The sequence below is a fragment of the Cryptotermes secundus genome, unplaced genomic scaffold (genome assembly GCF_002891405.2).
Source record: "Cryptotermes secundus unplaced genomic scaffold, Csec_1.0 scaffold631, whole genome shotgun sequence".
Lineage (NCBI taxonomy): Eukaryota > Metazoa > Arthropoda > Insecta > Blattodea > Kalotermitidae > Cryptotermes > Cryptotermes secundus.
Window position 1 is genome coordinate 437,012 of NW_019742970.1, and position 12,747 is coordinate 449,758.

At 39.4% G+C, this 12,747-nt stretch overlaps 1 protein-coding gene across 2 annotated transcripts in view; it reads left to right on the forward strand.

Annotated features, from left to right (window-relative positions):
- The first annotated feature begins 2,061 nt into the window (after nt 1–2,061).
- LOC111873596 (zinc finger MYND domain-containing protein 11) overlaps nt 2,062–12,747 on the forward strand; it is a 28,730-nt gene continuing 18,044 nt past the window's right edge. The window contains exon 1 of one of the 2 annotated variants that reach the window (XM_023868437.2): nt 2,062–2,606. In XM_023868437.2, coding sequence (XP_023724205.1) covers nt 2,581–2,606 — 26 coding nt within the window. In that variant the 5' untranslated portion in view covers nt 2,062–2,580. The remainder of the gene's footprint in view (nt 2,607–12,747) is intronic. The other variant, XM_023868438.2, reaches the window with a different exon arrangement.

Sequence of the window (12,747 nt, forward strand, 5' to 3'; positions counted from 1 at the left end):
GTCTAGTTCGTAACATTACCTACAATTTCTCTTCGCTAGACTGTATGTTCAGTTTGTACACTACGTTAGTTAGGTCTAAGCTTGAATATGCGTCCGTAGTCTGGAATTCGATTACGTCAACTGATGCCAACAAGCTGGAACGCATCCAGCAGAGGTTTGCGGCCCTTTGTTTTAAACGTTTCTTTCCTAAAGTTCACTACAATTATTCTCTTGCTCTTGAGGAGTTAAAATTACATACTTTATGTACTAGGAGACATCGCCTTGATGCTCTCTTTCTTATTCAAGTTTATTTTGGCTCTAAATTCTGCCCTTCTGTCCTGGAAATTGTTGGTCTCCGAGTTCCTGCTCGGTATATCAGAGATTTTGCATTGTTCAATGTTTGCTCCTTATTTAAAAATTGTCCCTCTGCTAGATGCGCAGCAGCTGCTAATGCTGTCTGCAGGGATGTTGACGTATTCGGAGCCAGGAATGTTCTACCCAAACAAATTTTAAATATAGTATAACTGTTAGTATTTTTATTAAATATTTATGTTTCATTCCATATCAGCTATTTGTTTGTTTACTTTTACTTTTATTCATTATTATTTCTTGTAATTTGTATGTGACTTTTAATAAGTTTGTCTAGAATGTAATTCATTCTTCTGCACTGTGCTGTGTCTGTAATTGGCCCTGCGGCTGTTGACTCGGCACATTAATAATAAAGAATTGAATTGAATTGAATTGAATTATTGTTGTTGTTGTTATTATTATTATAATATAACAACACAAGAATGTATCACTGTCTCATATTAGCCCCACCATCTATTTGAGCCACGAGCTGCCACAGTGGAAGACGAAGGCGAATAGTTGTCATAACCATGGCGGTCCTTTGGTAAGGCACTGGTGTATGGTTTAGGTGATATGTGGTTCGAATACATGGCTATTTTTGTGAGAAAAAAATTAAGAAATTTGTGCATGTAGGAAGCAAGTTGTACTATATGAGAAAGGTGAAGGTAACAAATTTGTACAGATCTGGTGGTACGTGGGTAAGACATTGGCGAAGTATTGGGAAGGTATGGGGTTCGAGACCACGGTCTTTTATCAATAGAAATTGAAAAGTGAATAAATAAATAAGATTTTTTCTGCAGCTATAAACCAAGTCTTATATTATAAGGACGATCGCAGAAAGCTGTAGGATAGATGTTTTGGTGGTCTAGAAGAAAGGCACAGGCCTTGTAAAGAAAAGGTACGTGGTTCGGGGCCACAAGGATTTTTGTAATGAGATTTTTATGGAATTATATAGCGACATGTAACATAGGATGATTAAAGGTCAAAAATTACCGTGGCATTGGTGGCCTATTTTGTGTTGAGCTTCGTCTTCTCCTGTCCAAAGACTTGTGTCTAGATTTAGTGTTTGAGAACAGGTTACTAGGGGAATATTTCTATCTTAGAAGACATAAAATGAATCTGAAGACAACGGTATGATGATGGACTACATATATGTTCTTTGCCAAATATTAATTATGAATGAATTGAATCAGGAAGAAATTATGAATAAGGCATGCAGCATGCTTGTGAGGTATGGGAAGTGTACAGGTAACAAATTATTTTAGTTGGAAAACCAAAAAGGAAGAGATGTTTCTGTTCCTGATGTAACTGGAAGGATGTTAAAATATATCTGAGAGAACTAGACTGAGCATATGGACGAGATTAATTTTGCTTAAGGCTGTGTCCAATGGCTGGCTGTTGTGTACGAACCTGAAGGTTACATATGTTGAGATTTTGAGGGACTCTTGGTTTCTCAAGGACCCCGGTTCTTGGAGTAGGCCCTAACGACATTTCACGTGCTTCACACCACGGTTTGTGACCGTGAACATTAAATTTAATGGGACAACAGCGTGTCCGGAAAATTACTGAAACGTAATTATGGGCTCAAATTGCTGTTCTTTTTAAAGCAATCGATTAAATATGGCGCGCAAAAAACGTACTCGAGAAGATCGAGGATGGGCCATAGAGGTCACTTATCTGAAGTTGTGAAGCTCCTGCCTTAGGCATGTTGTCTCTGGTGCATGCAGAGGGGTTAGTTATTTGCTACGAGATGAAGATCGGGAAGAATTAGGTTGTAATTTCTTTTTCTTTAGTTGATCTGAGTGCGTTGTGTATCAATGTACTTTGTTTCTAGCCGGAGTTTCGGAATATCTGTTGGGATAGGACTGAAACGTAAGAAATGCTTCTTTTAGTGTTTAAAATGCTTTTTGTTGAGAAGCAAGTGCACATTAAAATATTGTTTCAGATTGAGTAAGAACCGTGTTCTTCTTTGTTCGTTTAATGTGAGATTTCCAGATGGGTGAAATACATTGATGTTTTTATAAATGGAAAGGAGTAGGGACAGTTCGAAGTCTCGAGAGCAAGGTTAAGTGTGACATAATTTATTGCTTTATTCTTGCCGTTTCTTCTATACAAACTCAAAACAACAGGAGAGTGTTTAAATGATAAACGTTCATCCGTAATATTACTGAGAGCCATAATAATCTGACCATTCTGTGAAGGAAGTTCGTTTTGTGAAACTAGCATTTATTTAGGCTTTTGAAATAGTTCAACATGAATAACAAAATAACCAATAAAAAGTAAGTATCTTTTGAATGTCTTGGGTATATTGAAGCAGTTGTTAGTAACAAAAGTAAGCCCTGTAGTGTGCACACTATATGTTAGTACAGGGATGTCACTGTAAAAAGACTGCTTTTACCTTGGTGAAGAGTTTTGTAGGAGTGTTACTATTTGTTTTGCCTTGGTCAACTTGAAGTGGTTGGACTGTCCCATTGCATGCATGACTCCTGATCAGCCGCACATTCAAAGCATTTCGTATAATTGTGTTTGCTTGACCAAATATAAAGAGTAGTGTAGTAAGCCACTCTGGCGTGTTTATACAGAACCATACACGGAGCAGAGTTTCTACAAATGTAGGTGTCCACAGTAGAGTACTGGCTGTGATGAAGTGTTTGATTGTTTTTGATGCTGAAACCATCCTTTGCAGATGCATGTTGTTGCATGTTGTCTCAGTAGTAGCTTCTTTTTGTTCTTCTGTGGTAGATGGTACCTCATTTGGTTTAACTTGAAGTGACTGGATCATGGTCAGATTTTTGTCTGTGACAGCACACATCACCACAGAGGCTAGAACAGGAATGAAATAGCACAGAAATAGTAGAATGAAAAGATACTTCTTAAGAAAAGAGCTGGAGAAATGACACTTTACTACACACAGATTTACTGTATCAGGCTGGCTCTGTCCTAGGCTTCCTTCTGGTTGTATTATAATCTGTGTTTCAGTAGAGGGCTCTGTGGTTGACGATGTAGCAGCTGCTTCCATGATCCCCTGTTGAAATGTGAGCTCACTGCTTGTAGTGGACAGTTCGTCACTTGCTGTTGATGTTTGTGAAGTAGCTTCAGTTCCCTTAGTAGGGAGCAATGAAGAATTACTGGATTCTAGACCATCTGTAACAGACATGATGCTTTCTTCCATAACTGATGGTGCTCTAATGTCCTCCACATTTTCTGTTAACGTGCTTTGTGAAGTACTTCCTGTTTGCGGGGATGCTGGGGAAGGAGAGGAACTCACGACAGTATCAGCAAAGTCTACCTTCTCTTGGAATTGTTGATCTTGCTGCTCATGTGTAGGCGGCGGGGAGGTGCTGACTGGCTTGTTTGTGTCTTCTTCATTGATGCTGAGATCATGATGCAATGTTTGTGCTGGTGCATTAGAAACTCCAGCATCTGATGCTTCGTAATTGGGGTAGTCAAAAGTTACTTCATCCCTGTTTCCGTCATCTTCGTTTAATGTGCCATAATAAGATGGGTCATCCTGTCTGTCATAGTGATTGTTGTCTGCAGACTTCTCTTGCATATTCCTGAACTGTCGAAATGTTGTGTTCTCATCGACCGACCTATGGTATCTTGACATTGAAGCAGTGGAAAAGGGAGGAAAATTATAATTCTTTCTCACTTCTGATTGATTTAATGATGTCAGTGATCCCAGTACAATGTTATATATTTTGTCTATAATGACTGATGTCTCATTGCTGATTTCAGCTGTGTTATCGAGTGCCCCGTTTTTGTACTTGTTAATAGCTACCTTATTATGCACGACAGAATAATTGGGGTTGTTCATAATTGATGTTATGTAGCTAGAGATATCATCCTGTACACATTGTCCTGTCGTCTCGACGGACATGAGGATCATGCTTGGTAGACATGTTTCGGAGTCAGACCTGTCTAGGTGAGAGTGAGAGTGCTGAACATTGGCTGAGAGCAGTGAGAGGGCTGAAACTGTTGGAATCAGCCACTGTGCGGCAATGCTGGAAGCTAGTCTGGGACTCATTCCGACTCTCCGTCCGTGAGGTGCGTTAGGTGCCATCTCTACAGTTTGTGAGCTCTCTGCTGAATGGGCCACCATTGATACAAAAGTGTTGATGAACGGAGCCAGAAATAGTGCTGACACCAGGACAAGGTCTCTTGCATTGCATTGGCCGGTAGCCTGGAAAGAGGGAAATACCATATTATATTCTCATACTGATTATAATTATTACTTTTCAGGTCACCTTTCATTTACTGGAAAGGATACATGCAAAAGTTGTACATTAGGAAGTGGGGAATACCATTTACTGAATGAAGTGCATAGCAGTAAAGCTCTTGACTCGTATTGAAGGGGTGCTTGGTCCAAGTCTTGGCCAGGATTCCTGACTGACATTGCTTATGGTATTCCACAGTCCCTCTGGGCAAATGTCAGGGTATACCTTATTTAGACTAGGAGTCCCTCATCCTAGGGGGCACGTGGTCGCGTATTTGATTGAGGCACTATGCTACAAGCTGGAAGGTCACGGGATTGAATCCTGATGAGGTCATTGGATTTTTTAAATTTACCTAATCCTTCCAGCCGCACTATGGACCTGAGGTTGACTCAGTCTTTAACAGAAATGAGTACCAGGAATATTCTTGGAATATTCTTGGGGTTAAAGGGTGGCTGGACTGTAGGGCTGACAACCTCGCTGCCATCTATGAACCAGTTGTCTAGAAAATATGGGAAACTCAACATCTCACAACCCTATGGGCCTCCAAGGCCTGTTACAGGGATACCTTTACTTACTTTTTACTTTACTCCCTCGTTCTAGATCCTGTACAGTTCATACAATTCGACGCTATATAGTCTGGATGCTGACAGGATCATAAAATAAGTCATGAAAGCAAATGTAACCATTCACAGTTCTTATATACACATGTTGTCATTTTGAACAGAAGGTTTGTAATGAAAATTAAGTATACTAACATGAATGGAGCCTGTGTGATGAAAAATAAATATGAAAATTCACACTTCAGTGTTCAGAGAAATTACCCTGAGAAGCAGCAATAGTTCTTACATGTTTAAAATAATTGATGATGTGTTCGTTAACAAGGATATGCATCGTCCACTTATAAGAGCATAAGATAACTTAATGGGAATGTATAGCAAAAGAAGAGTAAACTTTTGATAAATGTTTAAAGATAGACTTTGACTGATGTATTTCTGATCAAGAATTAGGAAGCGTGGCTTAATACAGAAAACTTTGATCACTTATGAAGAAATATATGCATAATTTTAAATTGATTCTGTGGAGAGAATTGTCATTTGTACTTGCTTCATAATCTTGTAATAGATCAGATAAAACAAGTCTATGCCAGTCACATGATGATAAGTGTTCTTTACACAGAATATATAATTCAGGATTGGCTCAGTATTTCACAAACTTACAAGGACCTTTACACGGAATTAAATTCCAAGCATCAGTATTGCCCTGTAGGCAGGTTCTGTTTGATATGAATATGAACTGATGCCTCAGAATGTTTGTTGGATCATTTCACATTTTTTGTTTTCAGTTGGAAAGTTGTAGCCTCATTTAAAATTGGTATCCAGACTGATACAGGTACACTGATTCCTGAGTTAGGAATATGAGGACATAAGGATAGGCAGACAGGTAGACAGGCAGACACAACCTCTCTTACAGGTTCTGCAATGTTCTGTGAGTGACAACTGTGAGATGATGTTTTCAAGACGTTCAGGTGAATCCCAGCAGTTAATGAATGTTGATTATTCTGATTTAAACTGTGGGATTTTAAATTTCGGTTATAGGGAGCTGCACATAAAGCACAAATATGAGAAACAAAAGGTGTATACAGGGTGGGTAGGGAGACATCTTGAAAAGTGGCCACCCATAAGGCCAAGGAAGACACAGAAGGATATCATTAAAATGGACCTAAGAAATAGTTTGTGAAGACGTGACCCAAACAGAACCCAGGCATGGATCCTGTGGTCAGGTTTGGGTATTGGTGGTGTTAAATATGCAGGCCCTATCACCACATGAGATGTACATGTGGGGAACCATCTCATTTGGAAGGTTGACAGTGTTGTGATAAATATAATTATGAATACCAACCATAGCAATTCTTCGTGCGTCTTCATGATTGTCAGATGCTTTAAGAAGAAATGTAATGGATATTGCTACAGTAGCGAGAGCATCTGATGTTGCAAGCAGCGAGAAGCCAGTTACCCCGCGACGGACTTGAAGCCATACAAGGTACAGGCTTGCCATTGCGCCTCCAGCGAGGAGTAGAGTACCCAGAAACCAGCACAATGGGCCATACAGCATTGCTGTTGCTCTGAAATTAAAAATATATTAATCTTCATATTACTGAAACTGACTTTAACTGAGGCAAATATTACTGCAGGTGACAGGAAATCAGGATTCTGATTTCAGCCATTAAATTACATTTTGGTTTTTTGATGTACAGACCATGTGTGTAAAGTGTATGTGTAATATTTTAAGTGTGATTTCTTATTGTGGTCTCATATTGGCAAAATGTGCAAAATGTATTCTTGAATTTGATGATGTGTAAAAGTAAGTAAATGTATCCCTATAACAGGCCATGGAGGCCCATAGAGTTGTGAGATGTTGAGGTTCCCACATTTTCTGGACACTGGGCTCATAGATGGCGGTAAGGTTGTCAGCCTTATGCACCGGCCGCCCTTTACCCCCAAGAATATTCCTGGCACTCATTTCTGTTAGAGGCTGAGTTGATCCCAGGGCCATAGTGCAGCTGGAAGGATTAGGTCAATTGAAAAAAATTCAATGACCTCATCAGGATTTGAACCTGCCACCTTCTGGCTTGTAGCATAGTGTCTCAACCAACTGCACTACCGCGTATCAGTGTAATATTTGGGCAGAGACCCTTACAGTTTCTATGAATAAGAGAGCATGTTTTGAAAGAAGTTAACATTGTACCTCTGTGTTGAAGCACTAGACCATATTTTGTGGTTCCTCCAAATCTTTCCAAGAAAATCAAACATGTATAGAGTACTGTTTTCTAGGATGTAATTCCATGTAGTCTGATGGAATTCCAAGAACTTGCTTCTTTCGGCTGGTTTACTCTTCAGCACTGAAGTTGAAGGCAGCCGTGTGCCTTCAGTATGTTGGTGCACTTTACCTGACTACACAGCGTTACATTCCTGAAGAAAGTACTCTTCACAATGACTGCTGTGAGAAACTGAAATCGAAAATCCTGAATCTCCTCTCTGACTAAAATTTCACATCCATACAAAATTACTTCGTTTATTTTAATATGGAGATTTTTAAGGCTGGACATCAGAAGATGTGACTTTAATGCGAATGTTATCAAATATTTCTGTAATATTTACTTCATTTTAATTAATATTCTACATACTGCATGTGAAAAATCAGAATAGACTTCCCATTATTTCATTCATGCTTCACAGTTTCACATTTGCATCTTTAACAGTGGAGTTGGACAGTTTCACATTGGAGGCACATAAAAAAAATTGTAATTTAAGGGCCTCCTGAATGTCTTCACTGGTGGACTGAAAAGAAAGAAGCTTGTTGCTTTTATTGTGGTTAGTACTTACTTGACAGAGCACGTCTGCTAGTCAGTTTCAGAAACTGGCAGCCACTGTGCTGCCCTGGAGAGAACTGCCTGAACAAGCAGCATTTGTATATCAGCCTACCCCCATCCACTTGTCATGGTGGTCTGCAATTATGTGTGGTTGTCAGGTCAGGACCAATACTTCTGCAATTTTTAGTTCATTTTTGAGATGATAGAATGACGCTAATGATTATCATTTCTGTACCATTTTTACAGTCTGTATTTTTAGCTGTATTGGGGCAGGAGCTTGTATTGGGATTAGTGTCAATGATTATTCAAGATTATAATGTATTACCTTCACATTCAGCTAGAACCTGTGAAGGAATCTGTGGAAAGCCACGAACATGAAGTTGAAATGATAGTCATTAGAAATGCAAGTGTCAAGTCTAAAGATGGAAGACTAGGGTCCGATTCTTGGTGGGGTAGAAAGGTTTTCTCTTCTCGGTTGCTTCTAGATAACTCTGGTGCCCGTGCAGCTTCCTGCTTAAAGGATACCAGGGGGTCTATCCTCAGGGGTAAAGCAGCAGGGGCATGAAGCTGAACATTCACTTCCATTTAGTGGAAAGGTTAAGAATGGTGAAGCTGTACGTCCATTCCCCCATGCATCTTCATGGCGTTTTACATAATTATATAATTAAGTATACCAATAATGTTCCCTTTTTGCCTTAAAAGATATGGCTGGGAGGACAAAACCAGATGGTGATCTGAGATCTTCTAAGTGTAAGCTGTTGTAGTGAACTGTTTTGCCTCTTTGTTCTAGTGTGTTGGTGTCCTTATTTTTATTATTGTTACAGTCTTCTGTTAAGCATACATAACTATCAGTCTTTTAGCAGGACATGAAAGTCAGCACTGCTTATGTGAAAGCTAACTATTCAATAACAATCCTGAGGCAGTTCCTTCCATTTCCTATTCACAACTTCTGCAGAATCCATCTTAATATTATTCTTTCATCTCCCCTGTTTTTCCGATGGACATTTACCAAGAGCTTTCCAAGCCAAAATTCTGTATGCATTACTTGTCTCTATCCTAGTTTCATGCCTAGCCCATCGTACCCTACAGCTTCACTGTCCTAAGAATACTAATTGCAGAATTACTTATCATAATATCCAAAATTACTCACTCCATTTATTTTATTATGCATATTACATGTGAATTGCCTGGTCTAAGGACACCACATGGTGTCTCTCCTTGCACATGTTATTGAAGTTTTCAGAGAGCCCGGAAGGGGGCGTGTGTATAGCAGAACTAAATGTGTGTGTATGAGGAGCGTAGGAGTATGTGGGCTGCTGATAACACCTGTTTTCTAACTGTACTGGAAGTTTGATGGGGGTGTGCTAACTGTCTGACTCACTCCTGCTGGTGCTAGGACCGCAAGACCTAAATAGTACTTGTTGTGGATAATTACTATGCTCCATCTGATGGCCCCCAGATTCAGTAGTATTAATTTTTAGCTGTTGTGTATGTTGTGGCTTTTGTGTCTGTCCTGGCCTGTACATGCTTGGCTAAGACAAAAGTTGGTTGAGGCACTACGCTACAAGCCAGATTGTAGCGGGTTTAATTCCCCATGAGGTCATTTGATTTTTCACTTGATCTAAACTTTCCAGCTGCACTATGGCCCTGGGGTTGGCTCAGCCCCTAACAGAAATGAGTACCAGGAATCTTCCTGGGGAGTAAAGGGCAGCTGACACATAAGGCTGAGAACCTCACCCCCATCTGTGAGCCTTGATGTCTCACAACCCTATGGGCCTCCATGGACTGTTACAGGGATAGCTTTACCTTAAGCTTTTACCCATTGGACGAAATATTTGCTTCTCTTCCATCGATTGGATGATAGTGAAGATTGTTCAGATGAGTGCTACAATGTAACATGTAATCCAAACTACAGTGGAGGCCCAGTATTCCTCAAGTTTTGACTTTGTTGTCACTTTTGTATTTGTATTATTGTGTGACTTTGTCTTTCAGGGATACACTGTGTACAGTGTTGAATGTTCTTCAGTGTTTCAGCAGCCATTTCACTTGGCATCTTCAGGGTTAGTGATTCTAGGAGGTTTTGGCAGCTCTTATTTACGCCCCCCCCAAAAAAAAGGAAAAAAAAGAAAGTAAAGGCATTAGTTCTGGAGAAGGCAGCTGCAGTGTTTGCCGAAACAACAGAGCCTTCAACATTCTACATGATCAGTGAAAAGAAGATTAGGGTCAGTGGTTAAGATGCCTTTTATTTTCAGAGGTACCTGGTGTGATGTCAGTTTGGAGAATGTTCTTGCCTGCTCATCATCATCATAGTTTTACCGCCCTTTGTTGGGCCTTGGCCGCTTTCAGTTTCTTGATCTTATACACAGTTGTTAGGAATCCTTGAACGGGGATCAGCCTATTGCAAGGCATCTACCTACACACAGAACAGCACAAACACAGAATAAATGCACACAGACATCCATGCCTTCGGTGGGATTTGAACCCACGATCACAGCATTTGAGCAAGCGGAGGCAGTTCATGGCTTAGACTGCTGGGCCACTGTGATTGGCCTGGTTTTCATTAGTCTCTTAAAATAATGCTAGGTTAATACAGCCTCTGATTTTTGTGTTTGACTTATATTTGCACTGCATAACAACACACTGTAGTTGAATCAGCTTACCAGTGTGGCTGAGGCAGCTGGTACAGTACGAGTCACAGCCACAGGTGCACACAAAATTATATAAACAGTCCAGCCAGGCATACTGCTCTTCACTAATGTAATGATTTTTTTTGTTTAAGGGATAGTTTAACCTGACATTCCACATGTGATGAAATATTCGTATTCTGCATTCAGCATTGTAACATAAAACAGTATTTTTCAGTGGGTGTGACTTGATGGTCAGTTGGATGGGATTTTTCCCATTAGTAATAGTTACATTAGAGTTGATTTTTGCCCGGCAGTGGTTCTGTATTGTGGTGTGTGATGCTGTGTATTCTGGAGCACTGGGCTTCATGCCCCAGAAGATTGTACTCTTTAGTGATTGATTAAGTTGCATTTAATTCACTTACACAAAACTTTATTGCATTATAAGTGCAAATTTCTCTTTAATGCCTCATTGTAATTGTACTTTTGCAATCAGACCTATAGGTCTGTTCTGTTCATGTGGTTATAATAATAGAATATATTATCAAAAATTTATGAATTATACAGTGCGTACAATCAAGTGCGCGCCGCGGCTGCAATTTGCCGNTATCAATGTAGTTACTTCATGTCATCTGTTTTCATGGTTCTAGTGAGTATCTGAAATACCCATTCATTTTGAGTGCTGTACCAGAAGTGTGCATGAGATACTGAATTTTCTCTGTGAAACTGCATGAGAACAACACTGTTGCAATATTGAGGGCATGACGCCGTGTTGCTACACCAGTACTTGCTGCCTTGAATGTACTCTGTAGAGATATCAGTTACAAACTGAAGCTAATATCTGTGAGGTTCACAAAGACCTACTATGAACGTTTCCAACTGTTAGATTGTAAAGTTTTGTGAATGCATGACCTCGACTTGTCAGCAGTATAATCAAGGTGAAGATATGTGGAAATGTGTTTCCACAAACTCAGTATCACTTTTGCCATTTGTTATATGTCAAGCAAACATTGGTTCTGAAAGTGATAATAGACACACTGCAACAGTCAAGTTGTGTGCAGTTCAGTTTTGCTTGTTTGAAGTGGTAAGTTGGTGTCTGTCTATATACCAGCATAATGTTGAGCAGTTGAAATCTTAGGTTTGGGAATTTTATCAGTGCATAGGTTCTAAGATGTGTGTAATGTTAACAGTGTTCATAAATTCAGTGACTGAACCAAAGAAGACTTCTTCTCTTTGCTTGTATTTTGCATACCTCTGCTTTTTGTATTGCTGTTGGTTTCTGTTGATCAGAGCCCTACGTGAGAGACTAATAATTGCTCAGCTGCCCAAGAAGATCTCTGGCCTTATTGGAGTCTGAAGGTTCATTACATATCCACAAGAGCCTGCAGTGGTTCCTATCCTGAACCAGATAAATCCAATCCAGACACATCCAGTTTCTTTTAAGATCAGTATTAATATTATCCTTCCATTTACACATGCGTCTTCCATGTGGTGCTTCCATCCCAATTTTTAAATTAAAATTTTGTGTGCATTTCTCCATATGCCACATAACTCTTTGATTCGATTGTCCTAATTAAAAAAAATATATATAATTTATTTAAAATTTGATGAAGATTTTGGATTCAGAAGTTCCTCAATATGTAGTTTCCTCCAGTCTCGTTTTATGTCCCCTCTCTTTGCCTTATCACACAGTTCTCAAGGAGCCTCAGTCTCTGTTCACACCTTATGATTAGAGATCTGATTTTATAGCCATATATAACAATAGGTAAAATTATATAATTGCTTCTATGTATCAGTCTTTCAGCTTTTAGCTAGGAGAGAGGAAGATGAAAGACCCTCAAATGAATTGTAGCGACCTTTTAGAAAATTTAAGACACTCAAGTAATTCTGGCTGTTACTCCCAGTCCCAGATATTTGAACTTGCTGCAGTTTTATCACTGTCCAGCAGTCTGTAATGAAATGTGAACATTTATTGTACACCAGTCTTAGTAGTGTCTAATAGAGATGTGATGTTTTTCTGTATGGTGTATATGTTTTCAACCAGTGTTTCAACATAGACCAGAAGTTGGTGTGTTCCAATCTGTTTTTTTTTTCTTGAACCTCTTTAATGATGTATTTATTCTAAAGCAACCTTGTAAAGGGGTGGTGGTAAAATAAATACTTCTTGTTTTAGATCACACTGAATAGCATTGCTTATATCATTTGTAAT